General features: G+C 45.1%; 1 protein-coding gene and 1 non-coding gene across 7 annotated transcripts in view; both read left to right on the top strand.

Annotated features, from left to right (window-relative positions):
- The first annotated feature begins 1,158 nt into the window (after positions 1 to 1,158).
- On the top strand, positions 1,159 to 1,320 carry LOC138462208 (U1 spliceosomal RNA). The gene has a single exon (XR_011264816.1). It is a non-coding gene; the product is annotated as a U1 spliceosomal RNA (small nuclear RNA).
- A 3,755-nt stretch (positions 1,321 to 5,075) lies between these two features.
- LOC138451751 (putative methyltransferase DDB_G0268948) overlaps positions 5,076 to 20,209 on the top strand; it is a 336,692-nt gene continuing 321,558 nt past the window's right edge. For 2 of the 6 annotated variants that reach the window (XM_069604926.1, XM_069604931.1), the window contains exon 1: positions 7,300 to 7,390. In XM_069604926.1, coding sequence (XP_069461027.1) covers positions 7,314 to 7,390 — 77 coding nt within the window. In that variant the 5' untranslated portion in view covers positions 7,300 to 7,313. Of the gene's footprint in view, positions 5,401 to 5,766; positions 5,920 to 7,299; positions 7,391 to 20,209 lie in introns of those variants that run through there. The other 4 variants (XM_069604928.1, XM_069604930.1, XM_069604927.1 and 1 more) reach the window with 4 other exon arrangements.

Here is a 20,209-nt window from a genome sequence, read left to right as displayed (position 1 = left end):
TAACACAAATAAACTTGGGCAGGGCCAGGCAGGCGAGGTCTGGGTCAACGTAGCTCACAAGCATTTTGATGAGCACTGTGCCTTAACTTCTGGGCTGCTGGGAGACCCTGTCCAGAGTCTCTAGGAGCAAGGTGGGTCCTTTGTTCTGCACTTCCATGCCAGGAAGTTCACCAGAGAGCACCTGCAGTGAGCAGGATCCTGGTTTCAGAGTTCATGCAGCAGGTGTGGCCTTGGTCCTCACAGCAGCTTCACACCAAATATGCACCTGGCATGGTTGGGGACAATAGCTTTCCTCTGCGGCAAAAAAATGTTTTGTCGAAATTGCCATTCGCCAAAAGTGGGCAATAGCAAATAATCTACACACTCAAGAACAACCTTTCAAAAAATGCTCTCCAGAAATGTATAGAAAGGAAACAAAATCCAAATCCAAATCAATGGGAACCAAAGTTTTCGTTTGTTAGTGGATTGAGTTTGTTCACAAAATGGATCGGAGTACACTTCGAATAGTTGCTGCAGCTCTGGAGAAAATACGAGTGGTATGATAGGTTATTTATAAGGCGCTTAATACCCATGCAGCAGTGGTCCCAATCATAAAAGTGAAACAGGCAAGCTCAACAGGTATAACTTATTTTCACTCTTTTGGTAGCGCAGTCTGAGGGCAGCCTATACTTGCCTTTGGCGCTGTGCAGGCTCGGCTGACACAACACGGCATATGGTTACGGCAAAGATGTCAAAGCTTCAGCATTGTCATTGAGCAGAACTCTGAGACTCAGGGGTGGTGGAGCGTCGAGGTCCAGGATGATTATGATGGTGTGAATGGGGCCAGCGCTGAGCAGCTACGCTCAGGAGGGCCATGGGCCCGTGTGGGGCTGACAGGCCAGTGGGCAGACTGCAACAGGCCTGCTCAAGCCATCCTGCTATTTATACAAATCTCGGGCCGAGCAGCACCTGATGGGAGAAAGGAACTGTGCTACAATCTGCTCTTCTGCTGGGCTCTGCCTGCTGGAGCTTCCCCCTACACGCGGGACAGGCAGCTCTGCAGACGCTCAGAGCTTCCGGGGATTGGGGGGTTGGGGCTGGGTCAGGGCCTGCCTTCTCACCCTCGCTTAGCGGGGCTTCCCAGAACTGACCCAATCCCTGCCCTCTTGCATGCAACTCATACTTAGCTGGCAGGGGAGAATGTGATCTCAAGGGCAGATCTCCCAGGGTGAGGCTTACCCATTGCACATCGGATTTGCTGACCCCTGCTATGTTCCCAAATGCGGGATACACGACTGCATTATTTCTGGTAGTGGGGGACTGCGTTCGCGCTCTCCCCCCCAATTTATTGGTGAAAGAAAAGGTAAAGTGTGCACTAGGCCTGCTAGGTTGCATACTTTTAGATTGTGCTCACATTGCGTTTCTTCAATTAGGTTCACCTTTGGGTGATCGCTTTTCCACATTTTATCTGTTGAATTGAATTATGCTTCTTTCATCACCACAGAAGTAATGTGTATTACAGAGATAAGCTGCCATATGTATTGGGCACACTGCACATGCTCAGGCAGCATCAATCATGCTTTGTACAGGACAATGCTGGCCTACATTGGGAACAGCCAGCATAGACATGTTGCTACAGAGGCATATTTTGGGTACAACCAGCACGACATCCGTTACATCAGTGACAGTGCTGTTTTACACTGTGGACACATTGATCATTAAAATGTGTTGTGTTGTAAAATGTTCTTTTCTGCTGTTGGTGACATGGAATTTTCATGTTCCCCTTTTAGAACTGATTGTACACTTATGGCTTTTTGGTCACCTTTTCTGCTGTAAAATGCACCATTTCAACCCCATATTTGAAAAAAAATTCTTGGGGGGGGAACCCCCCCAAACCCTCCCTAGAACCTTGTAGCTCCCTCGCTACGCTCGGTCGCCCCCACTATTTCAGAAAAATATTAACACATAGACACTGAAAGAAATCACATGCAAAAAACCTTTGATCACTGCCCATGACACCAAAAGCTATCCTTGGGACTGCATGGCTATCACTGCCTGTGATACTATTGTGCCAAAGGTCACACAATATCGCTTTTTAATATACTGCTTTGGGTGAGGTTGTTGACTTTTGGCTCGCCGGCCCTCTGGGTGACAAAAAGTTAATGCTTCGGCCCCACATTCAAAAAGGTTGGACAAGCCTGATTTAGATAATTTTGACACGTCTGCACCATGAGTTATACATCTTTCTTAAAATCATATTCTGGCCAACAGGGGTGTGTCTTCCCAGGTGACATGGTGCACACATACTTCATTCTGCCAGATGTCTGCTGGTGTTCAGTGAGATTTTTGGATATGTTGCAATATTTGAAATAGGCATTTTGAGCTGGCATTCAGGGAAACAAAAGGTGATTTTAAAGTGCGGTTTTTCCTTTGGCACACATTTCACTCATGGCACCCCGGCCCATCCTGCTCGCACTGGTGGGTGGCAAGTTAGGCAACCATTTTAGTGTACACAAACTGCGTGGTTCTCCTGGATTTTGGCGCACATGTGGGCTTTTTGGCCATCTTGGATTTTCTAAGCCCACAGCACCAAATGTTGCAGCATGATAGCTCAAACGTGGGTCAGGACACCCAACACAACCTCATACTCGACAATGACGAAGCCAGATAGCCCCCCAAAATTCCGATCAAAAATGGAAAACTGCCTGTTTCACTTCATGGTAGACTCAGGCGCCACCGTAAACATCATGGGCGTGCAAGATTACGCAAGAATTCCAAGTCCATCAGCGCTCGAGCCGCCTCACTCGAGAATCTTTCAGTGGGGCGCTGCTGTACCCTTGCATACAGTTGGACATTTCACACACCGTTTCCTCCTAAATGGTCGACATGTGGACACCTCCATCCATGTCATCTGCTCACTCACCAGAGGTCGATGCCTACTCATTTACCACACTGCGTCCCGCCTTGGCTTGATCGACATCCATGTGAGAGCTGGAGACACCATCACTGCAACAACGAACCGACAGGAAGTAAAAGAACATAACGGGACAATTCTGTGCAAACAATCGCAAAATCTCATCACACAAGAAGACATTACACAGAAATTTCCAAAAATATGCTCAGGTTTAGGAAAACTCAAAGGTCCCCCAATCAAACTTCACATAGACCCCAACGTAAGACCGGTGCCACAACATCCAAGAAGATTTGGATTTCACCTCTAGGAAGCAGTGTCGCGAGAACCTCAACAACCACTCGCCGACGGCATCATCGAGCCAGCGACAGGACCAACACCATGGGTGTCCCCTCTTGTCATCGTACCCAAAGAAGGGGGCAAGTGCGTCGATATGAGAGTAGCCAACACTGCCATCCAACGCGAGAGACATCCAGGTCCATGCATCGAGGACATGATCGTGCAATTGAGCAACGCTTGCATTTTCTCCAAATTCGATCTAAACCAAGGCTACCACCAACTGCAGCTGCACTCTGACTCCAGAGCAATCACGACTTTTGCAGCGCACAATGGTTTGTTCAGATACCGGAGACTAAATTTTGCCATTCCTTCCGCAGCGGAAAGTTTCCAGGAAGCGGTGCGCCAGATCATCAGACCAATACGTGGAGCTTTCAATTACAGTGATGACATCCTCATCTTCGGGTCGTCAAAGGAAGCTCATGATACCGCCCTATTTGCCACATGTGAGGCATTACAAGCTGCTGGCCTCACGCTAAACATAGGAAAATGCTGTTTGACATATTTTTTGAAGTGAGGGGATGATGCCGGACCCTGAAAAAGTTGTCACTATCACTAACCTCAACGAACCACAACAGGCTGCAGATGTTCGCTCCTTCCTAGGTATGGCTGGATATTGCGCCAGGTACATCCCACACTACGCATCTCTTACAGAGCCACTCAGGAGAAGCGATGTTCAACTAGACACCAGCGTGTCAACGCGCATTCACTGACATCAAGCAGGCTCTCACGGAAGCCCACCGCCTTGCATATTTCAACCCGACATGGCACACGGAAGTAATAGCGGACGCAAGCCCAGTTAGCCTGGGAGCCATTCTAGCCCAGACAAGCGGTGCGGATGTTAACCCCAGACGCGTGGTAGCTTATGCAAGCAGAGCACTATCCACCCCGGAAATGGCCTACTCCCAGGCAGAAAAAGAAAGTCTGGCTGCTGTCTGGGCATGTGAACATTTTCACAACTTTCTAATTAGGAAAATATTCACCCTGATAACGGACCACCAGGCACTTCTCTCTCTATTCGGCAACCCACACACCAAGATACCTCCGAGAATAGAGCGATGGGGTATTCGCCTTCAAGAATATGATTACGACATCATTCATCAACCTGGGGGCGACCTAAACCGCGCTGACTACTTGTCCCGACACCCTGTGGGTGCCCCTATAACACGTAGAGGGGATGTTGCATACGTTCATTACGTTGCATCAAACTTAATACCATCCGCACTGTCGTTAGACATGGTCGCTGCCGCATCGGCCGCGGACCCCACAACCTCTCTTGCGATTAGCCGCATGTCGACCAAAAAATGGAAGGACCACCAGAGAGCAATGTTACCGGCCATCAGTGTTAACAAGTTGCCCTGCCCACAAAAGGGCGGGATTTGATGAACGTTGGTGGGGGTTGGTGTTTCGGGGGAAAGGCGCGTTAAGCGCCAGTAAAGGTTTAGAAACAAAATAAAGAAGTTGTTTATTGGCACCCTCCGTGCGTGTATTCCTTTGCCTAAACCAGGCAACAACCTCATTTTGCTAAGTGAAATAGTTTTAAATATGCAGCAACAGAAGTTTCTATTCTGTTTATGTTACATAAAAATTTACCAAAGAGTTAGGCGTAAAACCAGACGTGTTTAAAAGAAGGACATGTCTGTACAACTGTCTATATAGTTCAATGGGCTTTCAACCTCACCCCCAAAATAAAATGATTACATCTGCAGTTTTCATCCGCCCTGCCTGGAGACTCAAAAGGTTGGCAAATGGGTCTGTATTAACAGTGCTAGAGCTGCATTGCATACGGATGGGGGTGAAGCTCGGTTTCCTTGGGACCGATCAAACTGCAACACGCTGGTGCTTTGATAGTACTTCCGTCTGCCAACAAGGACAGAGTCAGGCAGGCAGAAGTAACCTTACAAGAAAGCTTTGAGGCAAGCAAGTGTCTAGAAAGCAGTTCATTTTTAAGTAACTTTGATGGAGGAACGGCGGACTACAACAGATTGGCGTTCAGCGCAAGACTCGTTTGAACGGAAAGAGCAGCCGCCGTCACGTGAAATAGTCCTTTAGTCCCCACCCACTAGTAGGAGACCTCAGCCGCCGAGTGTTTCGGCCATTTCTGCAAACCCGCATTGACGGGATTGGGTGAGCTTTTCATAGTGGCTCTGGGCGCTCGGCAGAATTTCTCTTAGGTATGAAAGGTTTTGAGTCGGGTGGCGGAAGATTAAAAGCAAGTGACTGTGAAGCAGGCAAATGGCTGCACGTCGTTGTCGTTGTTTCTGGGCGTGCTGTTCAATGACGCTGCATTGATTATATTAGAAAAAAACATATACCACGCTGTTCCAAATACGCAAATCTGCAGTAGCATTTGATAGACAAAACGCGAATTAGGTTTAATCCAGAGGGTTCTTTAATGTGATATTAACACTGTTAGTGTGGCTGCATATAATTGGCGCAATTCTTTAAGTGAAAGTGAATGGATCAGGAGTAAAAAGTGCTGACCAGTGACCATTACTCATTAACTATAGCTTGTGCACACGAAATGTGTTCTAGTTTGAAGGGCCTTTGGCTGGCAGTGTCAAAGTACAACATAGTTGGTATTGGAATTTGTCCAGCTTCGTTCCTATTTGATTACGCATAAGGCGGCGCCCGAAGAACATTGCTCCCTAGATAACACGGAAGAAGAGTTTTCGCTTTTCAAGGAGCGTAAGGTATGCATCGATTACAGGAAAGTGGTGGACATTTAATATTAAGTTACATTTAGAATGAATGTACGCTAGTGAACTTTGATTTATGGTAGTGTAGGCAGTGGCGTACCGACCCGGCGGGAGGGGAGGGGGGGAGAGAGTGGGGGTAAGGAGGGTATCTGTCTCAATCACACTCTCTTTTGAGCGGCTGACCATGACTTTTACCACTGGCACACCTCTCTCGTTCGGCACCTCAACGAGGGTGCGAACGAGAAAGGTGTCCTTACCCTTTCCAAAAGGGAGAGGTGTCCCACTGCCAGGACAATGTCCCAAGGAGCTCCATGTGCTGATGTGAGCCATTAGGCACTGATGGGAGAGGGGGGGGCGGCTATTAGCAGGGACTTTTGTCCCTTTAGTAATGTGCATGGGGAGGGAGTGATCAGCAGTAAGAAAAGTGCATAATGCTGTAGGCTTTATGAAATAATGGCTATGGCTTTACCCATTAGGAATTTGTTAAGCTCACATTAATCTGCATGATGCTTTTGTTACTTTGCTTGAAGGATGGGGGGAATAAAACTAAAGCCATCCACTTATTGCTCAATACAATTCTATAATGATGTATATAGTGTAAAGTTAATTATGAAAGGGTAGTTTTTTATGTAATGTGCTTTGCTTTCAAGGCATTGCTTTAAATAAAGTATTATTTAAGCACATGAAATGCAAAGGGACACCTTAATAAATATCTATATCAACTAAACCTGTGAAGATGTGCTCAGATGCTTAAATTGTCCACGTCAAAGTTTCACCATTGAACCAAAGTGTGTGATCCTGGGTAGATCATGTGCAGCTCTGTGATTGACTTCAGAGCTTATGTTAATATATCATACTGTTATTATTTTTTAAAAAGCTTGACTATAGAGTTGCTCCATAAATTAGTGTAATTTTGGCATTTTGCACCACAGTTATTGACCACTTGGCTTACTTATGGCAACTTATTCTAAAGTCCCTTCCATGGTGCCTCCAAGTATCAAAAACCGATGCTGCTCCTTGAGATGGCCTTTTCTGTGAAGTAATTTCTGTTGGTGCAATCCATATGCAAATTAGGTTTGTTTGTATTTTGCCCCCAGAGCGCCTGGACAGAGCTCTTATAGACGTGTTTCCTGCATCTGTAATGATTCTGCAGTTTTTTTTTGTTGGTATGTGTTAAAATGCCATCTACCACTAATGTTACCAAAAAAGTGGATTGTGGGCGGTTTGTGTGTGCAAATGAGACCATATGGAAATGCTTGCGCTGCATTTGGGGGGAAACTAGCAGGACTTTTTTCGTGGCTCGCCCCCCACGCTGCAATGCTGGATACTCTCTGGACTGTAGGTGAGATGGGAGCATAAATGGAATTTTTTTGTGGTTTAGAAGGTGAATGAATTCTACAAAAACTCTACCTGCTTTGCGAGGTGGCGAGAAGAGCGGTGTAGCGGGATCTGCTTGGATGATAAGGTATTTTAAGTCGGCGAATTGACAGGATTCAGATAATGTCACCTGCAGGTGGCATACCTAATTTATGCCTTTCGGCAAACTACCGCCTTGTCTCCCCTGACAACGGGGTAGTTTGCTGCAAGGCCAGATATAAGTGCAGCCACAATCGCAGAGCTATATAGAATTTGAATATTACATCATTACCATAACGGCAAAACGCCTACTGATACACTCAAGAACAGAAGAGCACATAAGCCTCAGAAGAAGAGCAGTGTCTCGAAACACGTTAGGCTGATCTTTAGTTCAATTGTATCTATCTTTACAAGGTTTTCACATTGTGGAGCATTAGGCAATATACCCACGCTATGCACTCGCCTGCTGCCCCCGTCCCTATCTAGCTTGGGTTTCTAGTCTTCTATGCTACAGTCTTTTTGGCATACCTAATTAGCAGGTGCAGATTGAATTGTTGCACTCAGCCTACTGTGCCCTACTCACTAGCCACTGCTCTTTAGCCTAAAACTATGCACCCAGCCTACTGTGATTGTTGTACCTAGCCTACTGTGCCCTTCTCACTAGCCACTGTTTTTTAGCCTAGAAACTGTGATTGTTGCTCCTAGCCCAAAGTGATTCCCTTTATACCCTACTGGCAGCACCCATTAGCAAAATCCTCACTCTAGCCTTTATGTCAAGCAATATTTTTCTTTTCAATGCTTAGCAATTTGAACTAGTCTACTCTGCCATACTGCGCTTAACCCATTGATAGCAACACGAAATAACGTACTTCCACAGGCCACATTGCATTGCCATGTATGTGATAGACTTATACACAGTCCTACTAAGGGCCATACTAGATCTGATTTCTATGACTAGTACCACAAGACCATACCCCTCATCTATCCCTTATGCAGCGATGATAGGACATCTACCAGCATTCATGGACATCCTAGCGGCACCACTATTACCTAGTAACTTAAGTCCTGCACAACAACTAGCCTCCACCGCTCACATCCAGGAACCACCTAAAACTTATAGACCATGCAGCCCCTTTACTTGGCTTCATGTCGCAGCCGGCCCGCCATCATGCTGGCAGTCCCAGAGGGGTACACAATACTCAGAGCAGACGGAACCGAAACACGCGGTGGAGACATAGCTATAATAGCTAAAACCAACCTAGCCATGAGACTAGCCCCCAAACCAAATGTCAAATCCTGTGACTCCTCCTACCCACACCAAAGAAAGAACCCTTGTTTGGGTGGCAGACTACAACTGTAGTGCCTCCATCACCCCATTGTCATGGTCAGACCATCACCTGTTAGCATGCTCTATAGAAGCCATAACACCGACCGCTAAAAACAACCCACTGGCCCCCTCCATTGCAACTAAGAATAAAAAAAGCATTACGGCTGATAAACTCATACCGCTAATACTACCAACACTGAACTCCCTACCAGAGTCCACCGATTCCCTCCATCCTAGTAGTCCACCGATTCCCTCCATCCTAGTCGACAAATATAACAAAATAATGTCCAAAGCCCTAGACTCCATTGCTCCGCTAAAACTAAGAAAGAGCAAACCTAAATACACCCGAATGCCTGGTTCTCTCCACACCTTAAAGCATTGAGACTGGAAAAAAGAAAAACCAAAGCTATATGGAGACAGCAACTATCAGACGACAAACAGGTCCAACCTCAGTAATATATCTTCCCACAAGAAAGAAATACTCCTAGCCAAACAAGACACTTTACAACAAAAGAATATTGCAAGCTAACTCGAGCATAAAAGAACTTTTTATTAATCCTCAAAGGACTTGAAAATCCCATCCCTGTGCCAGACACCTGTGTGAAGGATAAAAACTGGTGCGCTAGCATTCAAAAAGCCCTATCTAACAAAGTAGCATCCCTTCAGGACAAGATTGCTAATAAAAAAGAAAACCTTCACATCTCAACCTCACAACCTAGCATGCCTGGCCTTCACACAAACCTACACATCATTTCACCTTCTCCAAGGTATCTATTCTAGTGGTTGAAAAAGTCATCCTCACCCTCAAACCATCCAACTGCCAAGGATACCCATGCCCAGCCTAAATTATTAAAGATGCTGCTGGAGATCTCTCACCCTTCATCTCAAAGCTAATCAACGCATCCTTTTCCACCGGTACCATCCCCAGCAACCTCAAGGAGTACACCCACTCCTCAAAAAACAGTCCCTAGACCCCTCCATACCCACTAACTACAGACAGATCACCACAGTTCCCTTCCTGCTCAAAATCTTAGACAGGATAGGATACCTCCAAATACAGCAGTATCTAGAACAAAACCATCTCTTAGGAGTCTGTCAGTCTGGCTTCAGGCCCCAACACGGGACTGAAACAGCGCGGATAGACCCCAACACTGGACCGAAACAACGCTGCTAGCCCTTAAGTACCACATTGACACACTCGGAGACAATGGAAAAACTGCCGTGTTACTATTATTGAACCTTTCAGCGGTGTTCGATCTGGTAGACCATAAAGTCCTCTGCAACCACCTGGATTCGGCTGCACACTTCTCACAAGAAGCAATAGGCTGGATACAATCCTTCCTGAATAATAGGACCATGCGTGTCTTCTCAGCATCTGCCGATCCCCATCCCTATAACCTGTGGGTTGCCACAGGGCTCATGTGTCTCCTTACCATGTACAACATATTCACTAAGCCCCTTTTTGATGATCTTGACAGTGTTGGTATCACCTACACTAACTATGCAGATGATAACCAGATCCTCATACCTTTGACGGGAGATTATGTTAAGGATTTGGCCTTGGTGAACAGTGTGTACCTCATCATCCAGGCATGTATGGCCACCCATAGTATATGCCTGAATGATGACAAAACCGAGCTCATAATCCTCGGCATTACCCTCAACCTTAATAAACTTGGCCATAAATACACTAGCTTTGACATCGATGGCATCAACATCAGAGTTTCCAAAGAAGTTGACATTAGGCTTCTATTTAGACTCCACCTTATCATTCACCAAACAGGTCAACTCCATGGCCTCTGTTAGGCAGAATTATATGCAGTACCCTTTGGGAACACCACACACAATTAGGACTACAAGTGCCATTACAAATTCATCTTGCACAAGCCTGTACTACACAGTAAAAGTGGCAGCGATGGCTGAGCAGCCAGACTTATCTCAGGAGCAAGTGAGCAGTATCAATAGTTACACAAAAGACAGCAATGACTATGATTCAAACAAACATTGACTCGAGGTTTCTGAGTAAAAGAATATACATTTATTTACACATCAGTTGTATAACATCTCACTAAAGTAAAGCAGTTGAAAAATCACACTTTTAATACACCACACCACGCCCAATAGATTCTGGACAAGTTCAACTCAAAATGAAGTGTGAGCATTATGGCACTCCAGCAATTTTATAAAGGGAGGGAAAAACAAAGTTAGACTAAAATTGAACAGCACCAAGAGGTAAGTAAGCAGGGCAATCTAGAAAGAGGAACTACAGTGATGGAATCAAATGAAAAAGGCGTATGGCCAAAGTCAATAGGACAAAAGTATTTTGCTCAAGATCACACAGTTCAGGGTAGTTTGCGGTTAAGTCTTTGCCAAGAGTTCCGGACGAAGTTGGCCGGCAGAAAAGTTAGTTTAAAGAGTAGAGAAGGACAATCCCTCGGATTGGCGAAAGGTTTCACACACCTTCAGCATGGCTGGACGAAACGAACAACCGGATTTGCACAGTACCTTTAAATGGAGAAGAAGCTGTAGCTGAGGCGGACGTTCCTGGCAGGCCCTGCAGGCTCACGGTTCCTGAAGCGACTGTCGGACTGACAGGAAGTAGGAAGACTGGAGGGTCCTGCACTGCCCAGGGAAGAAAACAGCAGCAGAGCAAAGCAGCAAATAAAAGGTGCGCTCCTTAAAACCCAAGCAGGGTCCCACCTTCCTGGCTATCCGGTTCACTGTAGCTCTGTACAGCAAATTCGACCAGAGGAGGGAGTCCTGGCTTGCGCTTTGAGTGAACTGGTTGGTCCCACCAGCTCAGGGGAAGAAGATTCCTGGTAGATCTTCTGGTTGGAGTCTGAAGATTCGGACCTGAAGCAGGGCTTCACTGGGCAGTTCAGTTGTTGTAGGGGTCCTTTTCCATCAGCTCTTCGTCGGTTATTTCGTTCCAGTGGCGACTCTGACTTTCCAATCCCAGAGACCTTCTTTTTATGCAGTTTTCCTCCATTCACACAGCCTGGCTGTCAATCACACAGCAGGGTGGTTGTCCTGGCAGGACAGTCAACTAGCCAATCAAACAGAAGTGTGTCTTGGGTTACCAAGGGAACCCATGGCAGGGGTCCTAAAACCCCTCCCTCACATCCTGCCTAACCAGACTTTCAGGCGCCTCGTAGGGCTTCTGCGTAGAAGCCCGCAAAAAGACAGTGAACAAATTAACCAAACCTGGTTTGGCGCATGGAGTAAAACACGAGAAAGACATTTTTCAAAAAGAAATGGCGAATAAACCCAGCCGGAAACCGCATAAAAACGTATATGATCTAGCGGGTTTAAGTTCGAGGCTACCAAGATAGCCTAAAACAATACCAAGGTTATTTAAGATAACCGCGGTAGGAAAAATAGGCTAGTTACCACTGCCACCAGCCAAGTCTTGATGAAACAATGCTCCAAGAGAAACAGGCAAAAAGGGATAAGTATTCACCCTTTCCAGTACTCTATGTAAGATTATTTGTACTGGGTCTGTGGTTTGTAAAGAGACTAATAAAGTCAATGGCAACTTAACATGTTCTGGTAGACAGTAGTCAGTCCCAGAAAATGGAGTCTGAGACTGTGACTGTGTCACTGCACTGAAGGTGCTGTGTAACACACAGTCAAAAGATGATGCCTGTGGAGTAGGTGAGGCTCCACAGTCTATGAACACAAAAAATGTTTAAACACACATAGCAAAACACATGTAAGAGTGGGACAAAAGGCTCACACTCCTACCAGGTGAAAAAAATAAATCCTAGAAATCCAGCAAAGCTGCTGAGGGAAATTAGCCATTCTGTAGAATTCTCCCTAACAGCCTCAGCCACGGCTTGCACTTGTAAGATAATTAGAGCTGCCAAGCCTTTCCTTTCCATGCACAGTTGCATCACCTTGGCCAGAGCTCTAATTCTATCGAAACTGGACTATTGCAACACCCTATATCTGGGAGCTAACAACTATACTACCAATAAAATCCAGATTCTCCAGAACAACGCCCTTAGAGCAGCGTTGGGTATCACTAAAAAAGATCATAGCTCAGTGACAAGGAGAATGAATAACTGGCTTACCACCAAGGACCAACTCCTACTAAAAACGGCCTCACTCACACACAAGTGCTTAAACAATGCCGCCCCACGTTATCTGATAGATAGGTTTAATAATCCAATCGTCCATCAAGAACTGCCAACTCTTAACACCCGTACGGTACCTAGGTTTAAACTTTCTAAAACTGGAGGATGCAGCTTCCTAGTTAAAGCCGCTCAGCTTTGGAATTCCCTACCCCTTTCCATAAGGACAGACCAAACATACCCTCATTTCAGATGCAACATCATTAATTGGATCAAAGAAAATTATCGCTAAAAACTGGGCGCCGCCGGCGGCTCCACTACACCTCCTTTACTGTATATTCTGTCACATCTTCGCAACATACTGCCCGATAGCCCTTCCCTACCCAACCCTTCCGCCACTTGTGCTGGCCACCTTTGATCGCCGACTCTCCTGAATCATTAACTCTATCCTATTGTATATACTTGTGCAGCATTGTAACCTAAACTGAAAATCTTCTTGTATTTCTCTGCGCCCTGATAGCCTTGTGTCTGGTGCGCATTATAAATAGAAAACAACAGGACAATTGCGGCCTCAAACCAAAGACATCAAGGGATCCAGAAATGTAGGGTTGCCACCCCGTTTTTATCACGATTGGAGCCAATAACTTGAGGCATTGATTAAAATAAACATGCGCTCTCCCTTCAAGTCCCCTTATTCCTTCATCCTTGGAGTAATATACAAGTGGCATATCCAGTGCAACGTTAGCAGGCCAAACTGTGCTTAGTTTCTACTATAGGTATATTTCATATTCTAACAATAGCAGCTATGCGGATGGTGTATGGGCTGCAGACTAAATGCACAACACAGTTAAGTGGCCATATGAAAATGGTACGTTTACACCAGCACAAAAACAGAACTATGATAAGCAGCCTCACGGAATGTACAAGTGCTCAAGCATGGGTACAGGAGACCGATAGATGGTACTGATTAAACGGTACCAAGAAGGTACACATATTTTAATACAGACTGAGATTAGAAGAGGGGTATTGTTTTGATGTGCATTGCAATGGGGGTGGCCTGATAAAATAAAATGGTGACTGTAATTGTATATAGAGGAGCTCCACAGCCAGTTTAAACACGAGCGTGGCTCTTTTTTTTTTTTTTTTTTTTTTTTAAAGTTAAAGTGTGTTATAGTTAAACTTAACTTTTCACACTATATGTCAACAACAGTTAAAACAAAAGTAATACTATTATAAATACAAATGCAAACAATGATTATCAAAACTGATTACAATTCATGATATTTCATCTACAATTCAACAACATTAAGATTTTTAAAATTAATTAAAGCAATTTATACCAAAACTATCCAAAAACCTTGATAATGTGTAGCATTAGAAGATTTCCATATAACTTGAATTAGACAGTTTAGTTAAGGTACAGCCATATCAGCAGTCACCTGGGATGAATACTTTGGGTTTAGCTGACTATAGTTCCGTTGTCAGAGAGTTGAAAATATTAAATATATGTATCCATATTCTTGACCAAGCAAGCATAAATTAAAGGCTGGAACATTCTAGGTAACGCGGCCAGAAAGCATCCTCACAACTTAGAGCAAAGCTGGCGAAATATCTCTCCTGTAGATGAACAGCAGCCTGACACTGTGTCAAAATATGCCTATTTGTCTGTACACAGTCTTTACTTTTACACAAGCGGCACCAACGGTTAGACACAGGAATACCCTGCCAACTACCCATAACTGCCAAAGTTGGTAGTTTACCCAACCGCAGCAGTAAGATCATTCTACGGTGAGTGGGCAAAGGATGAATTACCAGATAACGAGGGAGGGTGAAGAATCTCCTATGTATCTCATAACTCCTTAACCTGTTAATGTACTCATACGTTATTATTCAATCCCACTCCAGGTTCTTTGATTTACATGTATTTATCAACTGATTATAGCCATGTCCATTTTCTTTTTTCTACTCCTGTAATTTTCTCATCCTTCTGCGATTGATTACGTTCTTTTTATTTTTCCCCTTGCTTTTATTCTGATGTTAAGATGCAGAATTGTCTTAAGTGTTTTTATGAGAAAGTTTCCTTCAGTATTTTGTATGATTATGTTTGCCTTAAGGCAACATTATTATATCATATATTGTGCTGTTATTTTATCAATGGTCTGCACTTAGCAGTTTTGTTGCTTAGGTATGTTAAGAGTGTTTTGGGTTCTTTGCTTTGTTATTTCTGGAGTACTCTGTGTTTTAATGTGTTAAAAGTCATAATTCTGTTCTCTGTTTTCATGTATGGCTAAAACACAAAACAAAAAAATAGCCATGTTCCCAAGTGGACTGCCAATCAATACTCTTAAAGAAGTTTTCACATTGTGTTTTATACCTTCCCATTACTTGATTGGTACTACTTCTCATAGCTAACCCAACTATTTGTAACAATGGGCACCTAGGTGCAGTACATGCCTTTTTAGAGGGATGCCTTTTTTTATCCACATCAAAGTCTCCAATTCTGTAACGCCTAGTTCGAGATGAATAACCTCGAGAGGAATCGCTTGTGCAAGCCCCAGAGTCTTTCTCCATATCTGACCCTCCAACAATTTCACCCTGGGTACTATGCTGCTGCAAACTAGCATCTTAACCATAAGTCAAGATAGTACCTGGTTGTGGCTGTAGATTCGTTGGGAAGAAAGACCTGGGAGTAATCATCGCAGAATTAAGTAAATTAAAGGACATTATGTTGCTAATTGTGGTCCAAACGGGACACCAAACACGATTGACTAATCACACTAATCTGCACCAAAGCCAATGCAAGTAATAATAAGTCTGCACCCAATCTCATTATCATCTTGCGACCCATGAATATATCCAGGGGAGGTAAAACCGGATTGGGCGGTGAGGTGCCCATTCTACCCTTTTAAAAGAAGTGAATCATCTAGAGCTAGCTACCTACAACCGCAAGGGCATTAGCCCATTAGTGCCCACTGGCCCTGTGAGCCCAAAGGCCATTACCAGCAATGCCAGTGAAATGTCACCACTAACCAAAACAATTGGTACGTTTGTATGATCAAACCCGCGAGAAGATTCCACCATGCAGAAGGAATGATCAACCCCTATGCCAGCAATAGGCCCTGGCCAATCCCGTATAGACCCATATCTACCAACTCGAGCCACAGGAGACCGACCCTATGATTCCAACAGGGTTTTTATGTACAATGTACCTAAGCTGGCCCTGGGGAAACTTGAGAACAAATAGGTCATTAACAAATCTATACATTGGTTGGGCCACGTTAGGTGCTGCAGATCAAGAGACAACATTGTACAAGCCAAATGCCATCATACCCTGATGATTTCATTCAACAGTTTCTGACCTGCAATACTCTGGTGGCGGTATTGCTCACAATTGAATATCGTGAATACCCACCAGAAGGTACAAGGAACACTCTAAGGCCATCTAGTCCACTAACTGCGCTGCAAGTGAACAGAGCGGGGTTGGCCAGGATGGAGTGCCAGCGTGCTGACCTGGGTCATCGTCTGAGGGGGTGCATTGACTATAGTTGCCTATTCAAGATCTCACACTCCAGGCCCCTCCATTGCCCTCACTTCTATCAACATTCTACCATGGAACATCGCAGGCATAGCCAAACATCTGGAGGATCCTGACTGGCTTAACTTTATATGTGATCGTGATTTGATATGCCTGCAGGAAACGTGGGCGCTAGAAGGCCCGCAGATACAAAGATATAGCCCATACATGGTACCGGCAGAAAAAGGCCCAAGAGGCAGACCAAGAGGTCATCTTATGGGTGAGCCCAAGATTAAATTGGACTATTATAGAACAACCCACAGGTAGACTGGACATACAAAATCTGGGAGTGGCCACCCACAAGGGCAGAACTGTTTTATGACATCTATAATCACCCTTTTGGTGACAATCCCCTGAGATCCTTGCAAGAAATGCAAGAGATTGTACAGGTGTGGGACCAGCTAGGCAAGACCCCTGCTTTCGGTGCTAGCAGTAGGCAATTTGAACTTGCAGTTTGAACCTTTGAAAGCTCTCGATGAGCTGGGGAACGTCAGGACATTGCAAGGGAATCGCCCCATTGGTTAGCAGCTGCCCGTTGAGAACATTTCCACAAGCAATTGACACATCCTGCATGCTTACAGATATAAACATGAGAGCTTTCAATGGGAGAAAAAAATAATACCAGCCAGTGACAACTACTGTTAAGGGGTATAATGGAAGCTCAAGCATTGATTACGCTCTGATAAGCGCGAAGGACTGGGACTAAGTGGTTGACATGGAAGCTCTCAATCGCCCAGAGAGCAACCACAACCCACTACGGGTAACTTCAACATGAGAACTGTCAGTAACTGTTGGGGGTCATGCTTGGTATTTTGTTAAATGGCCCTCTATCTCACCCTTAAACCTGGCATTTATGGAGCTATAGTATGGCATGTAGCTGCTATTTGCAATTGAGGGGCACAAAGTCAGACTATTATGGATCATTTTCAAGCAATTGTGCTGAACCTGTATTCTTTACTCGCAACACCAACTAGAAGAGCCATGCAGCTCATATCGAAGAAGATCGAATGGTTTGATGAGTGTAAAATGACAAAAGAAGAATTGGCCCTTTGCCTGAAGGAGGGACCCCCAATAGACAAACAACGCCTGCAGCCCCACACATCCTTATTAAAAAATTTGGTTAAAACCAAGCATCAATTTATTAAGAACAGGTGGGACAAAATGCTAATAGCATATAAGAAGGCGGACTCCTGTTCTTACTGGAAGATGGTGGCGGGAAAGGGACATAGTGGCCCAGATGTCCTACAGTGTAAAATTGCTCCAGCAACTTGGCAGAATCACTTTGTGGATCTGCACTGTGATCAGCCAGCACACATTCCACCAGCATCCGCAAGCAGCAGGTGCTTGTCTTTGGATGGGGAGCCCTTACATCTAACGTTCAAGGAGGTAGAGGGAGCTATAAAGACTCTGAGGGCCGGGAAAGCGCCAGGCCCAGATACAATTCCAATAGATCTGGTCAGAGATGAGCTCCTGATCTGGGCCCTGGTGCTGTGCTGTGTCTTCAACTCAGCCCTAAAAGGTGGTACTGGCCCATAATCATAGCGGGAAGCAGAGATTGTGCCAATTTTCTAAAAGTGAAAACTATCAGCCAATCTCTTTGATAGAGGCTGCTGGAAAAATGTATGCCAAAGCCATACTTGGCCATCTACAGAGCTGGGTAGACGACAGTGGAATAATAAATCTCCTCCAATCTGGCTTTCAAAAGGCATCAGCACACTCAACCAAATCTATAGAGCCGAGCTGATCCTGGGAAAATACTCTGCTAAACAGAACCAAGGTGTATACCATCTTTGTAGACATTAGAACCACCTTCGATTGCGTCCCCTGAAATAATCTCTAGCAGTTGCTATTGAAGAGGAACGTACTGGCAGTTATCAAGAGCTTATATGTTGTAACAAGGCATCAGTGCGCTGCAGTCTCGTGGGAGAACTCATGGAATCTATTGAAGTATTGAGAGGAGGATGGTAAGGTTGTGTGGTAGCTCCCCATCTTTTATATATCTAGATCAATGAGATTAATGAGGAGCTGTTCACACACACACACCCTAGACCCCCCCACCTCCAAATATGGGTAACAAAAGGTTCCCAGCGCTGTTATTTGCTGATGACGCAGTCCTGTTAGCCACCACACCAATGGGCCTGAAACACAATTTAGCTGTCATTAGTAAGAAAAGTAAAGAGCTGTGTCTTGAACTAAATAAAGAGAAAACCAAGACAATGTTTTTAGACATAGGTTGGCAAAGTGCACCAAACTGACCATTGATATTGATGGTGCTATTATGGAACAGGTGCCCACCTAGGACTTTTTAGGCACCAAGTTCTCAGAGAATTGCTTATGAACCTACAACTAAAGCAGCTCGAAGTCTAGTAAAACACAGTGGTGGGATAAGAAAATTCCATGCAGCACGTGGGGGTACTATAGCGCCTTTACTTCACTTGTATAGATTGCAACCCCGCCCCACAGCACATGGTTCCGAGACATGGACGCACACAAACATCCACACATTAACTCTTGTCGAAAACCAATTTCTTAAGCAACTACTCTTGTAGCCAATCTGTGCTCTCTTGGCAACCTTGCGAATGGAATGTGACCTTTGCCCAATATTAGATGTTATTGAACTAAAACCTTTGCTTTATTCGACGAGAATATGGTCTTCTCCCTTCCTATCTAAATATAGAGGAGTTTTAGCCCACTTAATATCCCTGAAGAATTCTCGATCGCTTCCATGGCTCAAGCACCTGTGGCTTGAGCTATCAAAGCTGAATTTGGGTCATCTATGGGAGCTACCGAAGAGATGACATGGGTGGCAATAGAATTTATAAAGAAAGCCATCGCTGAGAAATTTAGACACCAGATGGCAGAAAGCTTCCAAGTGTTACAAACAGGCCGACAATATCTAATAACCGAGGACACCTACGGCTTCGAAAATATACCTTTATATCATAAGTCCACGCTATGTGCAAGCACGTTTCATTCAACTTCGGAACAGCACACTAAAACTGTCAACCTTCACAAGGAACTGGCATAATACTACTGGTCCAGAGTGCAGGCTCTGCGGGGTTCCGGAAGAGACGGCCACCCATTTCCTGTTATTCTGTTCAGGGTATAAAGACCTGAGGCAGATGTACCTCTTACCATTATTCAGAATTGAGAACATAAGGCAGGCACACTTTGCAGTTCTGTACTGCAAATGCACAACTGACCTTGACAGTTTTTTTTTTTTTGGTTGCTAAATTCCTGCCTCAATCATGGCTAAGAATTAGTACCATTAATGCCCACTCCCTAGATATCCATGACCTCATCACTACCCATGAGCTGGATATCCTCGTGGTAACCGAATCATGGCTACACGAGACCTCAGGTCCCGCACTAACTCTAGCTCTACCGCCAGGCTACCCCATCATTAGACAGGACCGACCCACTATGGGCGGAGGAGTAGCTCTGATAGCGAAAGAATCACTCTCTATCAGAAAAATGGATCAAGACCTAAACAACATCAGCGACTACCTTTTCGCCAAAATCAACCTATCCGACCACTGCACCATCACCCTACATCTTGTTTACAGACCACCTGGTCCCGTAGGTGACTTCCAAGCAACCCCCACTCACCTCCTCTCCGACAACCTGACACAATCGACCAAAGCCATCTTACTTGGGGACCGCGCCCTGGGGCTCAATGACGTTAATGACCCTGCAGCCAAGTCACTCAACGCTGCACTTGAGACCTTCGGGTTCTCCAACACCATTACTGGACCCACGCACATTCAAGGCTGCTCCTTAGAATGGATAGCCCAGCACAACTGCCCCATTACTATAACCGCTAATTCACCGCCCCCATGGTCGGACCACTGTTATTTCCTTTAGTATCCCCACTGCCAGGAACAAGCATACCTCGGCGCCACCCCTACCCCGAGGCCTCTCCAGAAGCTCTGGGCAACTCACTAAAGAAAAATG

This window comes from Ambystoma mexicanum, chromosome 1p, assembly GCF_040938575.1.
Source record: "Ambystoma mexicanum isolate Mex_15411 chromosome 1p, UKY_AmexF1_1, whole genome shotgun sequence".
Lineage (NCBI taxonomy): Eukaryota > Metazoa > Chordata > Amphibia > Caudata > Ambystomatidae > Ambystoma > Ambystoma mexicanum.
Note: the sequence above shows the minus strand (reverse complement) of the source record. Positions and strands in the feature narration are given on the sequence as shown.